Below are 21,758 nucleotides of genomic sequence, written 5' to 3'. Positions count from 1 at the left end.
ATGACATTAATAGATATTACAGAAGAGTATAACCAAGGAACAGCCAGCTGGAAGAAACGTGTAAGGCAAGGTGTGTGGGAAGGGGCACAGAGCTTCCGTGCTGTCTCCAGGCACGCCACTCTCCCTGAATCTCCATGTGTTCACCAGCCTGGAAGCTCTCTGAAGCCTGTCTTTTGGGTTAACACAGGCATGGTTGATTATGAAATCACTGGCCATCGGTGATTGAACTCAATCTCCAGCCTCTCTCCCCTCCCCTGAGGTCCGAGGTTAGGGCTGACAATTCCAACCTTTTCATCCCTGTGGCAACCTGTCCCTATCCTTAGGTACTTTTCAAAAGTAACCTCTTTGACATAAACTCAGGTGTGATTGAAAGGGGTCTGTTATGAACACCAAGGCGCCTACATTATTCTTATCACTTAGGAAATTTTGAGGGTTTGGGGAGCTCTGTGCCAGAAACAGGTGCAAAGACCAAAATATATATTTCTTATTATAAATCACAGTATCACAGGGGAGAATTTCTGGAGATGCACTGTTCTTTAGGGGGGAAGGATGAGAGCTAATGCTCAAGGCCAGTTCTTGGCTTCAGCCGGAAGCATGCAGCTAGAACTCTACAAAAAGTTCATGAGCACACATGCAGGCAGGCTGCCAGTGTACTGGGAAGGCTTTCTCTTTTCTAAGATTTGACCTCATCATTGGTTCCTAAACACTGAAGACTGCACTGACCAACTATAAAGACCTCTTAGAAAAATAAGAACATCTGAGTCCAGTATTGTGATATTCTTCTCTCTTCAGAGGGAAATCAAATTAACTGTAGTGGTCACCTTAAACTGGGGAAATGGGGCATGGGGGGTGGGGCAGGGCATGCTACCCATAATATCTGTACCAGTTTGCATATGTCTGATTGCTGCCTTCTGGACCCACTCTGTCCATACCCACATCCCTGAATAGCTCAGGGAGACATCATAGACTTTGGGGAGAGCCTGATGTGGACTTATGGTAAATGTTAGACCTATACTAATCTCTTTGGAGCCACTTAGAAGCTGTGACCCAATGGTTACCACTTCCTATGAATCAGGCCCTGGACTGAGTTTTTCACATGCTATATGTAATTCTCCCCAAGACTCTATGAGGTGAATGCTGTGATTATGCCCATTGTTTAGATGTGGAAGCTGATGTGCAGACACATGAACAACATGATAAAGCACAGATTTGAACCTAGATCATTCTGAATCTCAAGTCCAGCCTCTTTAACCACTATGCAGTAGTGTAACCTGGGATGGATCGTATAAAGCAGAGAATTTGGAGTTTGGAGGCTTAGCTTTGAATCCTTGCTCATTCTTTTCCAGGTCTTCAACCTTGCAGAAATTATTTAACTTCTTTGTCCCTCAGTTTCCTCAAATATAAAATGGAAATAATAATGTCTGCCAGTCAGCAAGTGGCTATTAAATACAATGAATATAAAGGACGTAGGGCCTTTTTTCACATGCAGTAGATAAAAAACTAATGAGTGTGTTACAAGGAGAGGCATACATCCTCTGTACATTACTTGGGATTAGACAGTTTGCACCATTTGATATTTTAAACCTGATGAAGCTTTTTCCATGGGTAACTTTGCCCAAAAAATAACTCACGATTTAGCAGTGAATTTTTCATTAATTTGTGATTAGACAGCTGGCTTGAAGATTGTCATTGAGAATCCAAGCAGAGGCCCAGCAGCAGGGACTTGTATGTTCGTGGGTCACATATTAGACTTTTCCTGGAATGAGTTTAGTGTTTTTAGTTTAATAACTAAACTAAAATAGTGGTTTCATCTGAAGGTGGAAAATTAAGACATTAAAAATTAGTACAGTGTATTAGTTTCTCTTCTAAGTCCTAGTAAAAATACCTCTATCATCATTACTGAAAATTTCTTGCTTTCTGAGTGCCCAGTCATACCATGTGATATGCAGAGAGAGTGAAGCTGACGTAGACCTGACCCCTGGGAACTCCCATGCAAAGACAGACCGGCTAACTAGATTCAGGCTGGACATCCACAGAGCAGGATGAAAACATGAACCCAAACCATAGGACAATTAGACAGTGATCCTGTCCAGCACTTACAGGTCAGGCATATGTGCTCTTGAGGGGTTTGGTAAAATTGGATATCCAAGAGAGAAATGAAGGGAGTTCTATGCACGGGGAACGTGTGTGATGTCCTCCTGGTCAGCAGTCTTCATGGCTTCTCTGTCAGGTGCTCTCTGACCTTCTCTGATGGCTCAGAGTCACCCAGACACCCAAGAAACTCTAGGATCCTAAAGGATCATTTCAGGCCATGGCCTGTCTCCAGTTCCAGGGTGAGCCTGGTGAGCAGGTGGCTGTCACCAGCCAGCGAGGCCTTTGTTTACAGAACCCTGAGAGATTCAATCTCCTGGAGGGTGCTGACCTGCTAATTTGAGGACAAATTGTTTAAATATATGCCACTTAAAATTTTTTTCTCTGATGCAGCCTATATACTAGGGGCAACCCAGCTTACCATAATTCCAGTTGTGGACAGCATTATGGAATAAGTTTGTTTCCTTTACTCTTTTATTTTTCATTTCAGTCTCTTCCCAGAGATTATTGATGACAAATGGCTAAATATTTTTCCTTATTATTGTCACATGTTTAAAATGTTACTGTTTATTGTATGTCTAGGGTTTTGTTGTTGTTGTTGTTGTTGTTGTTGTTTAATTTTCAATTGCTTAAAGACTGGCCTTTTCTTAAGCAAGGGAGTGATGTGATAAGCACAGTCCATTCAGTAAAATTAATCTGGTAAGAATGGAGACAGCAGGTGGGAGTGGAAGAGAGTTGATTCAGGAGTTGGCTAGATAGGAAGAGATGAGGATATATGTCAAAAGCTGTGGAGGGCTATGTACAGAGAGTAAAGGAGGGAAATGCCAAGACGTGAAAACAGACCAGATATAAGAACTATTCTGGAATTCTGGGCCCACGTGACACCAAGGAGGGATCAAGACCCACACAAAAAGAGGCTGTCTTGTTGTCCTCTTAACAAAAGCTGCAGTGCTTCTGTTAAGCCAGTGTTTGTAATATTGTAATACTAGGGACTTTTATTCCAGCCAAGGGCGTATGAGTTAGCTAAAGTTGCAGCTGGTACTGCAACTTTATAATGTGACGTGGACTCTGCACTGCAATTGTAGAATGCTCTAACTCCTGAAGCCAGGGCTGGGAATTTGAGAGACATGAGAAAAATTCAAGGAATTTAAAGAAAATATGCATAATAGTTTTCATTAATAGTTGTTCCTGCAAATGGTGTTCCATATGGTTTCATCAAGTATATGTATTTTCTTTTCTTCTTGAGGTCATTGTTTTTCAGACATATGCCAATCAAAGTTCTGTGCCAATTGAGGCAAGATATATTTTTCCTTTGGATGATAAGGCAGCTGTGTGTGGTTTTGAAGCATTCATCAATGGGAAGCACATAGTAGGAGAGGTAAGGGGAGAAAATGCACTGTGACTGCTCTTTGGATTCAAGGTCAGTTTCACATTTATCCAAATCTTCCTCACCTGAGTCCCTATAGCTATAAGGTTGAATAGCAGCCTTATCATGAAACAGAAATATTCTGTGAAGAACCAAGCATTTAATACAGTTGGCTTCCATTTAAACATCCGTCCCTGATTAACTGGTTTCTGTCCCTACCTGTCCAGTGTTCATCAGTCAGTGCCTTGTAAATTCTTTGCCTAGCACTTCAAAACAGAGCAATTTCAATATCAAAAGTTTAAGACAGGCACAATGGAAAATTGGTGAAGCCTTTATATAGTTTTGCAAAAAACTGATCCTCTGCTTCCTGCTGTAACAGTCAAATTGAGTGATGTGACAGCTACTGTTGTTAACTTTTTAAGAAAGTTTGTACCAAAAGAAATAACAATTGATACATTCTTTGTTTATTCTAAGGATTAGCCCACAGTTGCAATAATAATTCATATTTTGTTAAATGTAAGATAAACTTATTATTTTTGTTCAACATAAAGTCCTAATCAAAAATTTTTTTTCTCTATTGACACTGAAATATTTTGGTCCCAACTAATTTCAAGAGATTTCTCTTTAGTTGGCCTTTTCTGATTTAAATTCTTACTAGCTATGTACATTTTAATGATCACTTTATATCAGTTTCCATTCACCTTAGGCTTTTAGTTGGTTTTGCCTAGGTTTTAATAAACATTGATGAAGTTTTTCTTGTTTAAGTCTGAAATCATTATTCATATTATGACTGGTATAAAAATAATCTTTTCTAGGTTAAAGAGAAGGAAGTAGCCCACCGTGAATACCGAGAAGCCATCCGCCAAGGCCATGGCGCATACTTGATGGACCAGGATGCACCCGTATGGCTTAAGTTACCCATGAGTCTAGCGTACTTACCAGAGGGGAGAAAGAGCTGGAATATGACTTGAAACATGAAGCCCATAATAGAAACTGAGATAACTTTGCTATTTTAGGCCTAGAGTTTAACTTGCTGTTAGCAAGGGGAGGTCCAGCTGGTCAGAACCGTTTGACTTACTTAAAGGTAGGAAGAAACGGTGTTGGTATTGCCAAACAAGTAAGAAGACCTATATCTGGCCTTGGGAACTGAGTTTCCCAGAAGTGACAACAACAAGAAAACATTTGGGGGTATTTAATCTTCATCTTCTGATAACAGAGTATAATATACAGTTGACCCTTGAGCAACACAGTTTTGAACTGCATAGACTCACTTGTAGGAGGATTTTTTCATTAAATACAGTACAGCACTATAAATGTATTTTGTCTTCCTTATGATTTTCTTTTCTCCCATTTACTTCATTGTGAGATTTTAGTATATAACATACAAAATATGTGGTAATTGACTCTATGTTATCAGTAAGGCTTCTGATCAATAGTAGGCTATTAGTAGTTAAATTTTTAGGGAGTCAAAAGTTGTGAGTGGATTTTTGGCTGCACAGGGGTCAGCACCCTCATTCAAGGGTTTACTGTATATACATTTTTCCTAGGACTAAACTTATCTAGCAATTTATCCAATTTTCACCAAGTCATATCCCAGGAAGACGTTTCTACAGGGTCCTGAGATAGGTCCAGATTGTTTTCTTTCATTGCTTTCATAGGGATAAAATATGGAGAATCTGAAAGAAGGAATAGCTATCATGACCACTAGATTTCTTTTCTTAAATATAAGATGCTTTAAATATGCCTTTGGCAGATATTAGATTTTGTGCAGTCAGTTTGTAATCATTATCTCCAGTGTAGGTATTTAGTTTTTGAGGACAGGGCCACATGCTTCAGATATTCCCTCTGAGGATGACACATTGCCATAGCATTGTGAAAATTTAATGTGGGGGGGGGCGAGTTACTAAAGATTAATATACAGTTAAAGGATAAATGATTGCTTCTGACGTCTAAGATAACCATTTGCAGAATGGAAATAAGCAAGGAAGAAGTCATTGTTAAACAGTTAATAATGCTACCCCTGGCCAAAGTGTATATATAAAAGCCTGGGGTTCATTTGATAGGCTGGCACTTAACAATGTGGGATTATTGTCATAAATGAATTGGTCAGCATATTTCCTCCTTGATGCTAATTTATTTCCCTCAGAAAATGATCCACAGGAAAACAGTCTTCACAAAGGATATCACCTATGGATAAAGTCTGGTCAGAACCATTGCTAACCAGGCCTTTGGGTCTCCCAGAATGTATTTTGCCATCCAGCAACTGTGATGTCCTCACTCTAAAATATATTATATTAATAATATAATTATATGATGTATTATATACATATCATATGAACTATCAGAAGACTAGCAAAGTGGCTTTAGACATCCAAGAGACAGAGGTGAAAATCATTTGTGATTAAAATTATGTAGGGACATCTAAGATTTCAAACCTCATCACATCAGAAAGGAGGACAAAGTTGGAAGAAGTGTGTCTTGCACTGAAAGGTGCTCACCTACTTGAGTCTCCCCATATGCACCAAGATGCTAGCCCACTGGGAGCCCGTAGGGGATCCCCCAGCTCCCATACCTCATCTGTCCTCAGGGGGGCTTGTCACTCTGGAATTGAATTCACTTGGCTGCCTTGCAACTCTGCTTTCTGGCAGGTCAAGACAAATTACAGTTTTGTAAATTATCTGGCTTGTAACAGAAGTGACACAGAAACAGAACTGCAACCCCACACTATTATGCGGCAGTCTCTCAAATGAGACCCAGGCTTTTATGCACTTCTTTTAAGATCAAGCACTATGAACTGTTCAATAATCATCTCTTCATTGTTTATCCCTTCACTGGAATCCATTTCTTCACTCTTGCAAGTGGATATCCTTGATGTCAAAAGTAATCATTTACCCCTGAAATCTATATTAATCATTAGTATTATATGCTCCTAAACATACTAAGTTTCATGGCAGTGCAGCCAAGTGGACTGGAAGATATGCTTGGGGTGTTAAGCGTTTCTCTGTGTAGGTATCAGAAAAAATAGATCTAGCCTCTCTTTTTTTTGCCCCAGCCAGTCATGAGCTTATCTCCATATGCAGTGATTATAATACCCCTTTAAAAGAAAGTGAAGTACTTTTTCTAAAAAATAAAATGATGAATAAACTACAAGGTAAAGGAATAAAGCGAGGACCACGTTAGTGAAAACCGCTCTGGCTCTACGGCTGCTGAGAGAATTGCTGCTAGATGCTGTGGAGGTCAGAGAGCCTACAGGTGCTTCAAGAAGGGGCTATATGGGGGCTGTCTGTACAGCAGAGCCCTGCATGTGGGGCCTCTGGTATGGGAGACAGAAGTGACACTCCCCAGTCAGGGCAAGGTCCTGCTCCCAAAGGGTCTCCTCTCCTTCTGCCCCCTATAGACGTTATGCCATCCCCACCCCTGAGGACTGGCTCCAGGATTCTCCTTTAGCACTGCCGATGCCCATTTGTCTTGTAGAGTCTATGCTTATTTTCTGAGGAAGAGTCTGGCAGATTATAATTTAAGTGGCTCATGTAATAGGAGGGATTAACTAGCATAGAATGGATGCACTTTTGAGTAGAAAGCTGAGTAATGTGTTTCTATTTCAGGATGTTTTTACTATTAGTGTTGGAAATCTACCCCCTAAGGCTAAGGTCCTTATCAAAATCACCTACATCACGGAACTCAGCATCCAAGGTAGCAGGGCTGTCTTCTTCATGCCTGCCACCGTGGCACCCTGGCAACAGGACAAAGTTTTGAATGAAAACATTCAGGTTTGTATGCTTAGAAAGATTTAAAGAAGTTTTTTTGTTTTTGTTTTGTTTTGGTGACTTATTGATAGGGAATTTAAAAATATCTAAAATAATCTAATCTTTCCAGGGGCATCTGGGTGGCTCGGTTGGTTAAGCATCTGACTCTTGATTTTGGTCCAGGTCCATGATCTCAGGGTTGTGAGATCAAGCCCTGAGTTGGGCTCCATGCTGGGGGTGGAGCCTGCTTAAGAGTCTCTCTCCCTCTTCCCCTCGTCCTCTGCTTCTCTCTCTCCCGCTCTAAAAAAAACAATAATAATAATACATGAAAAAAAACCTGATCTTTCTGGCATAAAGTCGATTTTGCTGACAATTCTGCATTTAGATACATGTAATGTTTGTAAAATGAAAAGAATAAAGACACAGTTATGTTCAATAGGTGTAATATTTTTATTCTGTTCAGTCACTTAAAAAATTTTTGTGTCTGTACTGCATGTTCATTATGAAGAATTTAGATAAACATAAAGAATGCAAATAAACCAAAGAGGAAAATTTAAACAATCCTAAATTCCATTGCCAGAGATAGTAGCCCAAAGCTACTGGTTAACGCTTTGTTTCTACTTTGTACATATTTATATTTATATAAATTTGTGTGTGTGTGTATACATGTAGACATATGTATAGTTGAAATCTCAGTTAAATTGGTCATAAATTATCCCTGATATCAGTTACATTTTAGAAGTTACTGTCGTTTCGTGAGCAAATGTTCTGTGTCTCACTATCCGAGGTGAGACCAGCTAGCTGTCTCATTGCTGCTGTAGATCGTGGTCTTGGTAACGTTACATTCAGTTTAGAGTTCTCATCGTGAAACTTAGTAGATACTTAGTTATACATATATTTTTTCTTTTAACAGGATACAGTAGAGAAGATTTATATAGAGCAAATAGGAATAAAACAAAGGTTAGTACCAAAAATATAAAACCTCTTCAGACATTCAATGGACGTGAGTTTTATGGTTTCAAATTTTACTTAAAACTATATAAAATGACAACGAATGTTGGTTTTATGTTTAAGATCATAGACAACTTTTTCTTCTTTTTCGGTAGCTTCTCTTTGAGTATGTCCATTGAGATGCCATACGTGATTGAATCCATTTCTAGTGATACACATGAACTGAGACAAAAGGTTAGTAAATCTTTGTTTTATTTTTTAGGAGCTTTTATTTTAGCATTAGTTTTATTTTATCAAGGCAATACATGCAGGTGGTTTAAAAAGAAAAATATAATGCTAACAACAGGGTGCCTGGCTGGTTTAGTCAGTGGAGCATGCAACTCCTGACCTCAGGGTTATAAGTTCGAGCCCCACATTGGGTATAGAGGTTACTTAAAGAATAAAATCTTAAAAAAGAAGAAGAAGAAAATAATGTTAACAACAGCTTCTCACAAGAAGCAGCAGCCTGGTTCTGCCCTGCCTCTTCCAGACCAAACTCCAGAGACAGTGAACCACTTTAAATACTTTATCTCCTGGGGCGCCTGGGTGGCACAGCGGTTAAGCGTCTGCCTTCGGCTCAGGGCGTGATCCCGGCGATCTGGGATCGAGCCCCACATCAGGCTCTTCTGCTATGAGCCTGCTTCTTCCTCTCCCACTCCCCCTGCTTCTGTTCCCTCTCTCGCTGGCTGTCTCTATCTCTGTCGAATAAATAAATAAATAAATAAATAAATAAATAAATAAATAAATAAATAAATAAATAAATACTTTATCTCCTTTCTGATGGCCTTCGAAGTTGTAAATGCTGTTTTTTTTTTTAATGCTTGTTCTTGATTCATCTGATTTAAAATTATTTTTTGATTTCCTGTTGTGGTAGATGAAAATTTAATTCTCTTCTCTCTCCATTAACCTCACTCACACATAGATTAAAACTTTTCAGAATACTATTGGTCACTGTTGAATTCCCCCAATAATTCAGATAATGTTTTTCCCCGGAGACCTTCCTCCCTTCTGTCTCTCCACTCCAATGCAGCTCGGTTACCACAGGACAGCTGTTGTCCCAGGCCCTTTCTTTATGATTCTCCTTTGTAGGGCTTTTCCTCTGCATCCTCTTTCTTTTTTTTTCCCCCTCCATTTGGCAGAGCACAACTTCCATTAATTGCCTGAGTGTGTGGGCAGCAATGTCTGGAGTTATCCTTATTCCATCTGTGAATGCTGATCATTTGCTGAGATGTTTAATCCTGGGTTGAAAATCATCTTCCTCAGAATATTGAAAACACTATCTTCTAGCTTCCAGTGTTACTTTTGAGAAGTTAAATGCTATTCTTACCCCCCATTCTTTGTATGTAGTCTGTGTTGTTTTGTTTTGTTTTGTTTTAAATTCTACAAGAATTTCAGATCTTCTCTTTATCCCTGGTATTCTGAAATTTCATAAGAATGTGATATTCATTCATTGTATGTAACATGTAGCCTTAGTGCTGGGAAATTTTGCTATATTTTTAAAAAATAAATTGTTCCTCTTTCCTTCACCTTTTGCATTGCCTTTCAATCAGGTGTCCCCTGGACCAAGCCTCTTGTTTTCTTTCTTTTTCTCTCCTGTTGACCATTGTATTGTTAACCTTGTTCTACTTTCTGGGTGATATTCTCAATTTTAAATTCCATTCTACTGAAATTTGTGTTTTATTTCTCATTTTTAATTTGTAAGAACTCTTTTCTGTTCTATAAGTATTCCTTTTTCATAGAATCTTTGTGTGTTTCATGGGTGCATTATCTTCTCTTTCTTGTCTCTGAAAACATAATATGTTTTTTCTTCCCTTCCCTGTATTATTTGAGTTCCTTTTTTTCTTCTTCTGGCCTTTTCTTTTTTCGGTCTCTATATTTTGTGTTAGAGGCTTTTCCTGAAATGCCTGGGTGACCTCTCTGTCTTCATCTCTAACTGAGACACGAGAAATCTAGTTAGATGCTCTGAGGTGGGTGGAGTGAGTGGACCAAAGACCCTGCACTAGAGGCCTAGCAGTTGGCTGGCTCTTTGGTGGTGAGTCTTGTGGTGGTGGTTTAGCCCTTCTGTGGTTATTCAGAACACCTCTAGGTTATTCATAAATTATGAATGGGGAGAGTGACTGAGGGGCCCACATGTTAGGATGCCAATTTTTACTTCATTCCCTGGTTTGCAGCACTATATTCCTGTGCTTTGTTATGCCTAGGATTCCCCACTGTGGATGCTATTGCTTAAATTTCTCTAAGAAATGAATCTTCAGTTTCCTTTAATGAGAGAACAGGGTGCTAGCTATTGGTGCTAACTGCTTGGCTACTTCGGGCAGGGAGGGGGCCTGCATGAAGGCAACTTAGTGCAATAGTCTACTTGCTAGTTACTGCTGTTTTTGCAGTACCACCAGGGTATGAGCCTTACCAGGTTGCTCTAGTCTTACCAGGTTGCTATAGTCCTCCACCAGACCCAGATAGTAGCTTCCTCCACTCTGGCTGAGTCACTTACCATGTCTCTATCAACTTTCCATCTTTTTAAAACTTTGTTGACATCTCTCAACTGCTATTGTCTTTGTTCCTATTCTCAATGTCTTTATGGGTTTTATATCCTTTAATTGGTTCCTTTTTATGGTAGAGAATTTTAGAATTTTGCTAGGAATAGAGGTAAACACATACATTTAGTCCTTCCTGAACAAGAAACCCTCTGGATCAGATAGCTTCTGCTGTGTAACAAACAATCTCAAAACCTCATGGTTTAAAACAATAACATTTAGTTATTTCTCACAGTGTTATGAATTGGCTGAGCAGTTCTAATGGGCTGCACTGGCTTGGCTGGGACAGGATGGTCCAGAATGGGCTAATTCTAATACCTGGCAATTGGCCTGGTGTCAGTTGGGACGATGACCACGTCTCTCTTCATCCAGCAGGTTGGCTCAGGTTCATTCATATAGTTAGTGGAAGGGTTCTCAGTAGCAACAGAGGAAGGCAAGTCCCATTGCACCAATGTTTTCCAAGCCTTTTGCATCACATCTACCAATATCCCATTGACCAAAACAAGTCACATTGGCCAACTTTGGATCCAAGGGTAGATAAATAGGTGCTACCTTGACAGGAAGAGATGCAAAGTTGCATTGTAAAGGGGCAAGCACACAGAAATGGAAAGATTTTATAGCCATTTTACAATCTATCACATTGCCTTTATTGTTTTAAAGCTTATCATCCACATTTTCAGAAGTTATTTTATATTTATGAAAATGTAATTTATTAATTTTTTTTAAAGATTTATTCATTTGACAGAGAGAGAGACAGCCAGCGAGAGAGGGAACACAAGCGGGGGGAGTGGGAGAGGAAGAAGCAGGCTCCCAGCGGAGGAGCCTGATGTGGGGCTCCATCCCAGGACTCTAGGATCACGCCCTGAGCCAAAGGGCAGACGCTTAATGACTGAGCCACCCAGGCGCCCCTATGAAAATGTAATTTTAAAATAAGGCATAATTATAAGATTTTTATTGAATTTTCTATTTTTACTCTTCTAAGTTCTAGTGTACTTACTGCTATATCCAGATAGTTCTACCTGAATACATAGATCTGTAATCTTTGGATCCAGGATTTGAGACTGTCTCAGACTTCTCAATTTGACTGTGTACATCAACCTTAGAATTTCAGGAAGGTAACTGAAATGATAATGGCCATGACTTCTAAAAATTTCATAATTTGGAATTTATTACTACCTTGTTGATTCTTGATGAAGTTAGATAAATTATGCAAGGGCTTGCCACTTGACGGGTAACTGCAAATTGATCATATGGTATTATTCCATTATTTACTTTGTCATTGTTGTTTGTTTTGTAGCGCACAGACTGCAAAGCTGTAATTAGCACCATGGAAGGTAGCTCCTTAGGCAGTGATGGATTCTCTCTTCACGTTGGTTTGTCTGATGCATATCTCCCAAGAATGTGGGTTGAAAAACATCCAGAAAAAGAAAGCGAGGTATAGTCTTTCTTACTTAAAAATGGGAGACAATATTGAAAAAATATTTCAGAATAGATTATTTAAATTTGGAAATTACTGATAGGCCTGAAAAACTAGCATTACAAAATGAGCTCTCACCACCCCAAGACTTTACAACTAAAAATACTTGTGAAATCAGGCATGACAAACTTCTGAAGTTTCAACCAAGTTCCTCATGTGGCATGTTTCTCTATGACTGTAGTTTTTACCTTAATCCCCACCAAAACCAAAATATGCCTTCAGACATTACATTGGTTAGTCTGTATAATTTTAGAGTTTTTTAAAAATATTAATACTGTAAAAGCAGATACAAAATTATTTATGGTCATAAGACAACTTGTGGTCTATGATGAGGAAATCTCTTCTTACTAGAATAAAAATTGAGAGTGACATCAGCAATGGCCAAACAAGATGTCCTTCACACATATCCGCCCCCCACCCCATAACAATTATTTGACGTCTATCCACAGACAAAGTGCCATGTGTGAGTTTTGGGATCCAGTTAGGATATTTTGAAGCCCCAATGCAGCCCAAGACCAAAGAGAACCATTTTGAGAAGACAGGTTTATCCCCAGGCAGCTGACTTGCTGACCATGGTCCTGGCTGCAGGCACTCTGTGCCCCCAGATATCCTGAAAACACCCTCTACTTGGCTCCAGCCTTCTAACAGTCACAGTCTGCAAGCAGACCCATGATTCCAGGGACCAAACAGGAGACACTTCGATCTACAGCCCTGAAGATTCTGAAAGGGCCCTATTCTCAGCTCTAGCTCTCTCCTAGCTGCATTCCATGAGCAGTCCCATTGGCATAGGACCTGTTGGATACTCATGTCTGCACCTCAGGAGATTCCAAAAGGGCCCTATATTCTGCTTCAGCCCCTCCAGCCATGATCAGGGACCAGTCAACCTCCCCAGAGACCTCATGGGAAATATCCATCTGCACCTTCAGAACCAGGTCTGCAGATCTCAATCATGATTGTGAAATCTGAAACAGTTCCGGGGCTTGGTTCCAGATCCTCTCAACTGTAGTCCAGGGTCAATCTTGCCCTCCCAGGGACTCATCCAGCAATGAGGCAGGAGCCTACCCAGGGACCTAGTGGAAGCTGCACCCATACACACACCTGGTAATCGGTCTGCTGACTGAGGAACTGTGGACTGTGAAGTGACCTCTTGTCCCAGGCTAGCCTACTGAACAAGATACTGAGGCAATCCCAGCCACCCAGCGACCAGACATGATCCACACCTGTCTGACCCCCTGGTAACAAGAATGTCAACTGCAGACCACACCATAGACCTAGCAACAGCCTTGAAATTGACTCCAGTCCTGCATAACTGTAATACCGGAGGTAATCCCATCAGCCAGGGAGGCTGCCAAACTAGTCTATAAAAACAAAGAGGTGTTTGCTCCTTCAGAGGCCCAGAAACCAATGCAAGGTTTATGTGGATCATGAAGAATTAGGCAAACATGACACCACCAAAGGAAACTAATAAAGCTCCTGTAACTGATGCCAAAGGAATGGAGATCTATGATTCGCCTGACAACAAATTTAAAATAATCATCTTAAGGAAACTCAATATAATACAAGAAAACAAGGAAAAACAACTAAATGAAATCAGGAGAACAACACATGAACAAAATGGGAAGTTTGATAAAGAAATACAAACCATAAAACAGAACCAAACAGAAAGTCTGGAGCTGAAGAATACAATGACAGACTGAAAAAATTCAAGACAGAGCTTCAATAACTGACTTGATCGTGCAGAAGAAAGAATCAATGAACTTGAAGACAGATGATTTGAAATTAGACAGAGGAACAAAAAGAAAAGAATGAAAAGGAGTGAAGAAAGCCTACATGAATTATGGAGCACCGTCAAGCAAATGAAAATTTGTATCACAGGCATCCCAAGAAAGGAGAGAAAAGGGCAGAAAGATTACTTAAAGAAATAATAGCTAAAATCTTCCCAAATCTTGAGAAGGAGATTGACATCCAGGTGCAGGTAGTTCAAAGGACCCCAAGCAAGATCAACTGAGAGATTACTCCAAAACACATTATAATCAAAACATGAAAAATCAAGAACAAGGAGAGAATTTTGAAAGCAGCAAGAAAAAAATGGCTCATCACATATAAGGGAACCCCCCCATAGGGCTATCAGCAGATTTTCCTGCAGAAACCATAAGATCAGGAGGGAGTGGGATGATGTATTCAAAGTGCTGAAAGGAAAAACTGCCAACCAAGAATACTACTCTTTTGGGTTCCTGGACCCAATTCCAAGGGAAGGTGGGGTGTTTTCCCACATACCACCATGTAAGTCCAGGATGTTACCTTACTTCTGACCAACTAGCTACAAATCAGAGATTCCCACAAGCCTTTCTTTAGTTTTGGTTAACTTGCTAGAGCAGCTCACAGAACTGAGAGAAACATTTTACTTACTAGATAACCAATTTATTACAAAAGCATATAACTCAGGCATAGCCAGATGGAAGAGATGCATAGGGCAAAGTCTGAGGAAAGGGTGCAGAGCTTCCATTCCTTCCTCAGGCATATCACTCTTCCACATCTCCATGTGTTCACCAGTGTGGAAGCTCTCCAAAGTCCATGCTTTTGGGTTTTTATGGTGACTTCATTACACTGTCATGATTGATTAAAATCATTGGCCATTGGCAATTGATTCAGTCTCCAGCCCCGCTCCCCTCCCAGAAGTCTGGGGATAGAACTGAAAGTTCAAAGTCTCTGGTCACATGGTTGATTCTCCTGGCAACCAGCCCCCCTTCTTAGGTGGGAGCCAAAACTTGCCTCATTAAGATAACAAAAGACACCTTTATCACTTTCATCACTTAGGAAATTCCAAGGGTTTGGGGAGATGTGAGCCAGGAACAGTGGACAAAGACCAAATACATATGAGTTGACCAAATACGTATTTCTTATAAATCACAATATAGCATAAACCCATCAAAACTGCCCTTCAGAAATGAAGGAGAGGGGCGCCTGGATGGCTCAGTTGTTAAGCATCTGCCTTTGGCTCAGGGCATGATCCCAGGGTCCTGGGATCGAGCCCTGCATCAGGCTCCTCTGGGAGCCTGCTTCTTCCTCTCCCACTCCCCCTGCTTGTGTTCCCTCTCTCGCTGGCTGTCTCTCTCTCCATCAAATAAATAAATAAATCTTAAAAAAAAAAGAAAGAAAGAAAGAAAGAAAGAAAGAAAGAAAGAAAGAAAGAAAGAAAGAAAGAAAAGAAAAGAGAAGAAGGAGAGATACATTCCCCCAAAAAAACTAAGGGAATTCATCACCACTGGTCCTGCCTTATGAGAAATGGTAAAGGGAGTTCTTGAAAGAATGCTAGAGAAACACAAGCTTCTAGTTGTGAAATGAATAAACCATGGGAATAAAAGGTACAGCATAGAGAGTATAGTCAATGCTATTGTAATAGCATGTGGTGACAGACAGTAGCTGTACTTGTGGTGAGCATAGCATAACAAATAAACTTGTCAAATTGCCATGCTGTACACAGGAAACTAATATAACATTGTATGTCAAGTATATATCAATAAAAAATAAAATGAAATAAAATATCCTGTCAATAGATGCAGAAGAACTGTTTGAAAAATTCAACAGCTTTTCATGCTGAAAGCTCTGAACAAACTGAGTATAGAGGGAACATACCTCAACATAATAAAGACCATATATGACAAACCCACAGCTAACATCATACACAATGGTGAAAAATAGAGCTTTTTCTCTAAAATCAGAAGTCAGAGTGCCCACTCTCACCATTCCTATTCATTGTAGTACTGGAAGCCCTAGCTAGAACAATTAGGCAAGATAAAGAAACAAAAGGTATACAAATAGAAAGGAAAAGTAAAATCATCTTGGTTTGTAGATAACATGATCTCATATATAGAAAACCCTAAAGACGCCACTAAAAAACTATTAGGACTAATAAACAAATTCAGGCAAGTTGTAAGATACTATAAAAAAAAACGTATAAGCCAATATCCATGGTTCACATAGATGCAAAAATTCCTAATATAATATTAGCAAACTGACTTCAACAGCACATCAAAAGGATCATACATCATGATCAAAATCAACACAAAAATCAATTACATTTCTATGAACTAACAGAAATAAAGAAAGCAATCCCGGGCGCTGGGGTGGCTCAGTTGGTTTAAGTGTCTACCTTCAGCTCAGGTCATGATCCCAGGATCCTGGGACTGAGCCCTGCATCGAGCTCCCTGCTCAGCAGGGAGCCTGCTTCTCCCTCTCCCTCTGCTGCTCCCCCTGTTTGTACTCTTCTCTCTCTCTCTGTCAAATAAATAAATAAAATCTTTTAAAAAAAGAAGAAAAAAGAAAACAATCCCATTTACAATAGCACCAAAAAATAAAATAAAATACTTAAGAAATTCAACCAAAGGACGTAAAAGATATATACATTGAAAACTATAAGACACTGATGAAAGAAATTGAAGAAGACACAAACAAATGGAAAGATATCTCATGATGGAACCACAAAAAAACATGAATAGCCAAGGCAATCTTGAGAAAGAACAAATCTGGATGCATCACACTTCCTGTTTTCAAACTATACTACAAAACTATAGTAGTGAACACAGTGTGGTGCTGTTATAAAAACAGACACACAGACCCATGGAACAGAATTGAGAGCCCAAAAGTAAACCCATGCGTATATGGTCAACTAATATTTGACAAGGGAGCCAAGAATATTCAATGGGGAAAGGATGGTCCTTTCAATAAATGGTGTTGGGAAAACTGGATATATACAAATGAAATCAGGCCCCTATCTTGCACCACTCATAAAAAGTAACTCAAAATGAGTTCAAGACTTAAGTGTAAGACTTGAAACCGTAAAACTCCTGGAAGAAAACAGAGGAAAAGCTCCTTGATGTAGGTCTTGACAATGCTTTTTTTTTTTTTTAATATGACACCAAAAGCACAAGCAACAAAAGCCAAAATTAATAAGTGAGACTACATCAAACTTAAAAGCTTCTGCACAACATAGGACACCATCAACAAAATGGAGAAGCAGCCTATGGAATGGAAGAAAATTTTTGCAAACCATATATCAGATAAGGGGTTACTATCTAAAATATATAAAGAACTCATGTATCTCGGGGTACCTGGGTAGCTCAGTCAGTTAAGAGTCTGCCTTCAGCTCAGGTCATAATCCCAGGGTCCTGGGATCGAGTCCTATGTGGGACTTCCTGCTCATCTGGGAGCCTGCCTCTCCCTTTGATCCTCCCCGCCCCACTCGTCTCTCTCTCTCTCAAATAAATAAAATCTTAAAAAAAAACCAACTCATTTAGCTCAATAACAAAAAAAAAAAATCTGATGAAAAAATGGGCAGAGGAACTGAATAGACATTTTTCTAAAGAAGACATCCAGATGACCAGCAAGTACGTGAAAAGATGCCCAACATCACTCCTCATTAGGGAAATGCAAATCACAATGAGGTGTCACCTCACACCTGTTGGGATGGCTGTTATCAAAAAGACAAGAGATAACAAGTATTGGCATGGATGTGGAAAAAAGGGAATCCTTGTGCACTGTTGATGGGATTATAAATTGGTGCAGCCACTATGGAAAAAGAAGACAGAGGTTCCCCAAAAAATTAAAAATAGAATTACCATGTGATCCAACAAGACCCACTTCTGAGTATATATCCAAAACAAATGAAATCACTGTCTCAAACAGATAACCACACCAACATGTTCATTGCAGCATTATTCACAATAATGAAGACATGAAAAACCCTAGTGTCCACTAATGGATAAATGGCTACAGAACATGTGATAGACAGACAGATAGATATTGGTCAAAGCGTACTAACTTCCAGTCAAAAGACAAGTAATTTCTGGGGATCTAATATATAACCTGTTGACTATAGTTAACAATACTATATTGTGTGCTTGAAAGTTGCAAAGAGAGTAAATTTTAAATGTTTTGACTATAAAAACAAAACTAGAAGTTATGTGAGGTGATGAATGTGCTATTAGCCCTATTGTGGTTACATTTCACAATTTCACATCATGACATTGTACACCTAAAATTTATACAATGTTATAGATCAATTATATCTCAAAGCTGGGGAAATTTCTTTAGCTGAAACTTATATGATAGTAGTTATACTTTAAGTATTGGTTGATTAATAAAAGATAAGGTTGCTTATTTTAGTCATCACAATAACATCTATATTCCTTTTAGAATAGCGTGTGCATATATGTGAGAGACAGAGGCATATTACTTATTTGTTCTTCAGACTGTTGATACCCCATGAATTTTCAGATATTAATTCTTTATTAAATTTGGACCTCTCAGGGGCTTATGGCCTACACATTGGAAACTCCAGCTCTGACATTCTACTTTATTTGAGCTCCTATAGACCATCTCATTGTTGAATAAATCTTATTCTTTTTGTCTTTATAATATTACCTGGCTAGAAAGTTGAATTTTACAAGGAGGTCTTTTCTTATAAAAATTATACGTTTATGCCAAACTCTGAAAATCCTACCTGTATGTATATGTATACCTATCCCTTGCAGGGATGCCTGAAATATTAGTTGTTTATACTCTAAATCATCTTTTAAATGCCACAGATAAACATGGCATTTAATAGAGTGTGGTAAATTGACAGACCCCTTTAGTAACAGGAATAAGAACGTTTTAATTAATCTTTTCTGTAAACATGGATTTTTGTATATTGGGTATGCTTTAAATGAAACACACACATATGTATAGTTTATGTCTCTTGTATATTGGGTATGCTTTAAATGAAACACACACATATGTATAGTTTATGTCTCTTGTATATTGGGTATGCTTTAAATGAAACACACACATATGTATAGTTTATGTCTCTACCTTCTTTGGGGCTTATAAGGTATTTGTTGCCAGCCATACACACTGGCAAGTGGCACATCCCCATTAGAGTCTGACATCTAGAGAGAAGTAGTGTGCCTGAGCCCAGGGGGGATTCATCAGTTTTTAGTGGGCCACTCTTTATTCTCTGTTACTCTAGCCCAATTACATGTCCATCATTCAGAAAGATTGTGTGGTTGGGGTTTCGAATCGAAATTTTGTTGTCTTTGGGCACATAGAGCAGTCCAGGCAGACCTTGTTTTATTGAGCTGCACTGTATCGTGCTTTACAGATACTGTGTTTTTTACAAATTGAAAGTTTGTGGCAACCCTGTGGAGCAAGTCCTTTGATGCCATTTTTCCAACAGCATTTTCTCACCTCATGTCTCTGTGTCACATTGTGGTAATTCTCTCAATATTTCAAACTTTGTCATTATTATCATATTTGAAATGCTGCAGTCTAAGGATAACACTTGAACAGGTGAGGAGCTGCTTCCTATGGATGAGCAAAGTGGTTTCTTGAGATGGAATCTACTCCTGGTGAAGTGAAGACTGTTGTAATGACAACAAAGGATTCTAAAGAATGTTATTGACAAAGCAGCAGCAGGGTTTGAGAGGAGCGACTTCAGTTTTGAAAGAAGCTCAACTGTGGGTGAAATGCTATCAAACAGCATCACATGCTACAGAGAAATAGTTCGTGAAAGGAAAGTCAATCAATTTGGCAAACTTCAGCGTTGTCTTATTTTAAGGAACTGCTGCAGCTACCCCAGCCTTTAGCAACCAACACCCTGGTCAGTCAGCAACCATCGACATCAAGGCGGGACCCTCCATCAGCAAAAAAATTATGACTTACTGAAAGCTCAGGTGATGGTTAGCGTTTTTTAGCAGTAATGTATCTTTCAATTAAGGTATGTACTTTTTTTTAGATATAATGCTACTGCACATATATTAGACTACAGTATAGTGTAAACATAGCTTTCATGTGTTCTGGGAATCCAAAAAAATTGATCTAACTCACTTTTTTGGCGATATTTGCTTTACTGTGGTGGTCTAGAACCGAACCGGCAGTATCTCAGAGGCATGCCTATCCCAGTATAAACAAGCCAGACCACTTTAAGGTATGATAAACATCAACACAGCACCTTTTTTTCTTTTTCTAGGCCTGCATGCTTGTTTTTCAACCAGATCTCGGTATCACACTTCCTGACCTAGCCGAGAACAGTGAAGTGATTATTTGTCTCGATTGCTCCAATTCCATGGAGGGTGCAACATTCTTGCAAGCCAAGCAAATTGCCTTCTATGCAGTGTCCTTGATGGGTAAGAAGCGAAAGATAAACATTGTCAAGTTTGGCACAGGTGAGTGCTCTTCAGCCCCAGTCCACAGTGTGCTTTCTCCTTAATATTAACGCGAGTAGAGCTGATGGCTGTTGGTACCCTGACCCCATCTGTGGAGTAAGAGGTAGCATAGCATAGAGTTCAAGAACCAGAACACTCAAGCTAGGTCCCTGGGTTCAGATTCCAGCTCTATCACTTACTAGCTCCAGATGTCTCCTTGGGCAAATTACTTGAACTTTTCCTCATCTGTAATATAAGTAATAGTTCCTACCTCATCGTGTTGTAAGGACTGAGCTAATGCATGTAAAGGATTTAAAACAGTGCCTATTACAGGGCAAGTGCTGTATAAACATTCCTAGGTTACCAGCAGCTGAACCAAATGCAAGACCTTTGGTTTGACGTGTATGAGGGTCACAAGGATATGGACAGAACACTTGAAATCAATAAAGTAGTAGAAAAATCTGTAAGGTTTCAGGAAGCATCAGATCAGCCCTTTTAGAGGAAAAGTAATACCATCCTCCAGGTGGGGGTCCAGGGACATCTCAGCCACAAGAACAAGGTACTTTAGGAATGAGAGAAGGAACACAGAGTGAGGGGACAGTCACGTCCTGTTGATTCTTCTGTGCCATTCACCAGAAGACAGAGCCCTTTTACGAAGGAGCCAGGGTCTGCTGCTGCTGGGGGCAGAGGTCAAGTAAGGCTGGGGTACCACGGGCCTGGAAGGAGAATATGTCCCTTTGGCGGCCAGGCAACCTGTGCTGTTGTGACACCCCGCATCTGAGCCATCTTCTACAGAACAGAGGTTTACACATGTAATTTTACTCAGAACATTTTACACAGTAAAGTGCATAGTTGCAGTGCACTAGAGTTAATTATTTAAAGGAATACTGCGGTGAAGTTTTTTTTAATATGTTAAACTATCAAACATGATTGTTGGTGGTCAATAAAGTGAATATTTAATAGCTGCACCTCACACCAATCTTATCACACAGGTTACAAGGAATTATTTTCATATCCCAAGTACATCACAAGCAATAATGTGCCAACAGAGTTCATTATGGTGAGTAAAAGAACCTTCCTTCATCTCTTGGGTCTTTTCCTATCAAGTTTTAACGGTACTGTCTGGTCTTATTCCCCCCAAGACCACTAATAGAACAGCCCTAGTCCTTCAGTTTTTGTATGTCAGTGGGCTCTTTTTAAAATTATTATTATTAATAAAAGTGATATGAACTCATTAAAGAAAAATTAGAAATTAAGAAGGGTAGAAAGAAAAATACCACAGTTCTACCACCTAAATACAACCAGCATTAACAGTGTTGGAATGTTTTCTTCTGTTCCTTTTTTTCTTTTTCTTCAAATGGCACAAGCGGA

General features: G+C 39.4%; 1 protein-coding gene and 1 long non-coding RNA gene across 3 annotated transcripts in view; one reads left to right on the top strand and one right to left on the bottom strand.

The window, feature by feature from the left end:
* LOC123791998 (uncharacterized) overlaps positions 1-21,758 on the bottom strand; it is an 89,298-nt gene that overhangs the window by 2,387 nt on the left and 65,153 nt on the right. The window lies entirely within an intron of this gene.
* PARP4 (poly(ADP-ribose) polymerase family member 4) overlaps positions 1-21,758 on the top strand; it is a 131,766-nt gene that overhangs the window by 47,920 nt on the left and 62,088 nt on the right. For both annotated transcript variants that reach the window (XM_045797150.2, XM_087865246.1), the window contains exons 16-23: positions 3,338-3,469; positions 4,273-4,359; positions 7,063-7,227; positions 8,117-8,163; positions 8,310-8,388; positions 12,025-12,162; positions 20,213-20,408; positions 21,380-21,447. In XM_045797150.2, the coding sequence (XP_045653106.2) occupies positions 3,338-3,469; positions 4,273-4,359; positions 7,063-7,227; positions 8,117-8,163; positions 8,310-8,388; positions 12,025-12,162; positions 20,213-20,408; positions 21,380-21,447 (912 nt within the window). The remainder of the gene's footprint in view (positions 1-3,337; positions 3,470-4,272; positions 4,360-7,062; positions 7,228-8,116; positions 8,164-8,309; positions 8,389-12,024; positions 12,163-20,212; positions 20,409-21,379; positions 21,448-21,758) is intronic.

The sequence above is a fragment of the Ursus americanus genome, chromosome 10, assembly GCF_024610735.1.
Source record: "Ursus americanus isolate L20-20 chromosome 10, mUrsAme1.1.p, whole genome shotgun sequence".
NCBI classification, from domain to species: Eukaryota; Metazoa; Chordata; class Mammalia; order Carnivora; family Ursidae; genus Ursus; species Ursus americanus.
The sequence above is the reverse complement of the archived record's forward strand: the minus strand, read 5'-3'. Positions and strand labels throughout refer to the sequence as shown.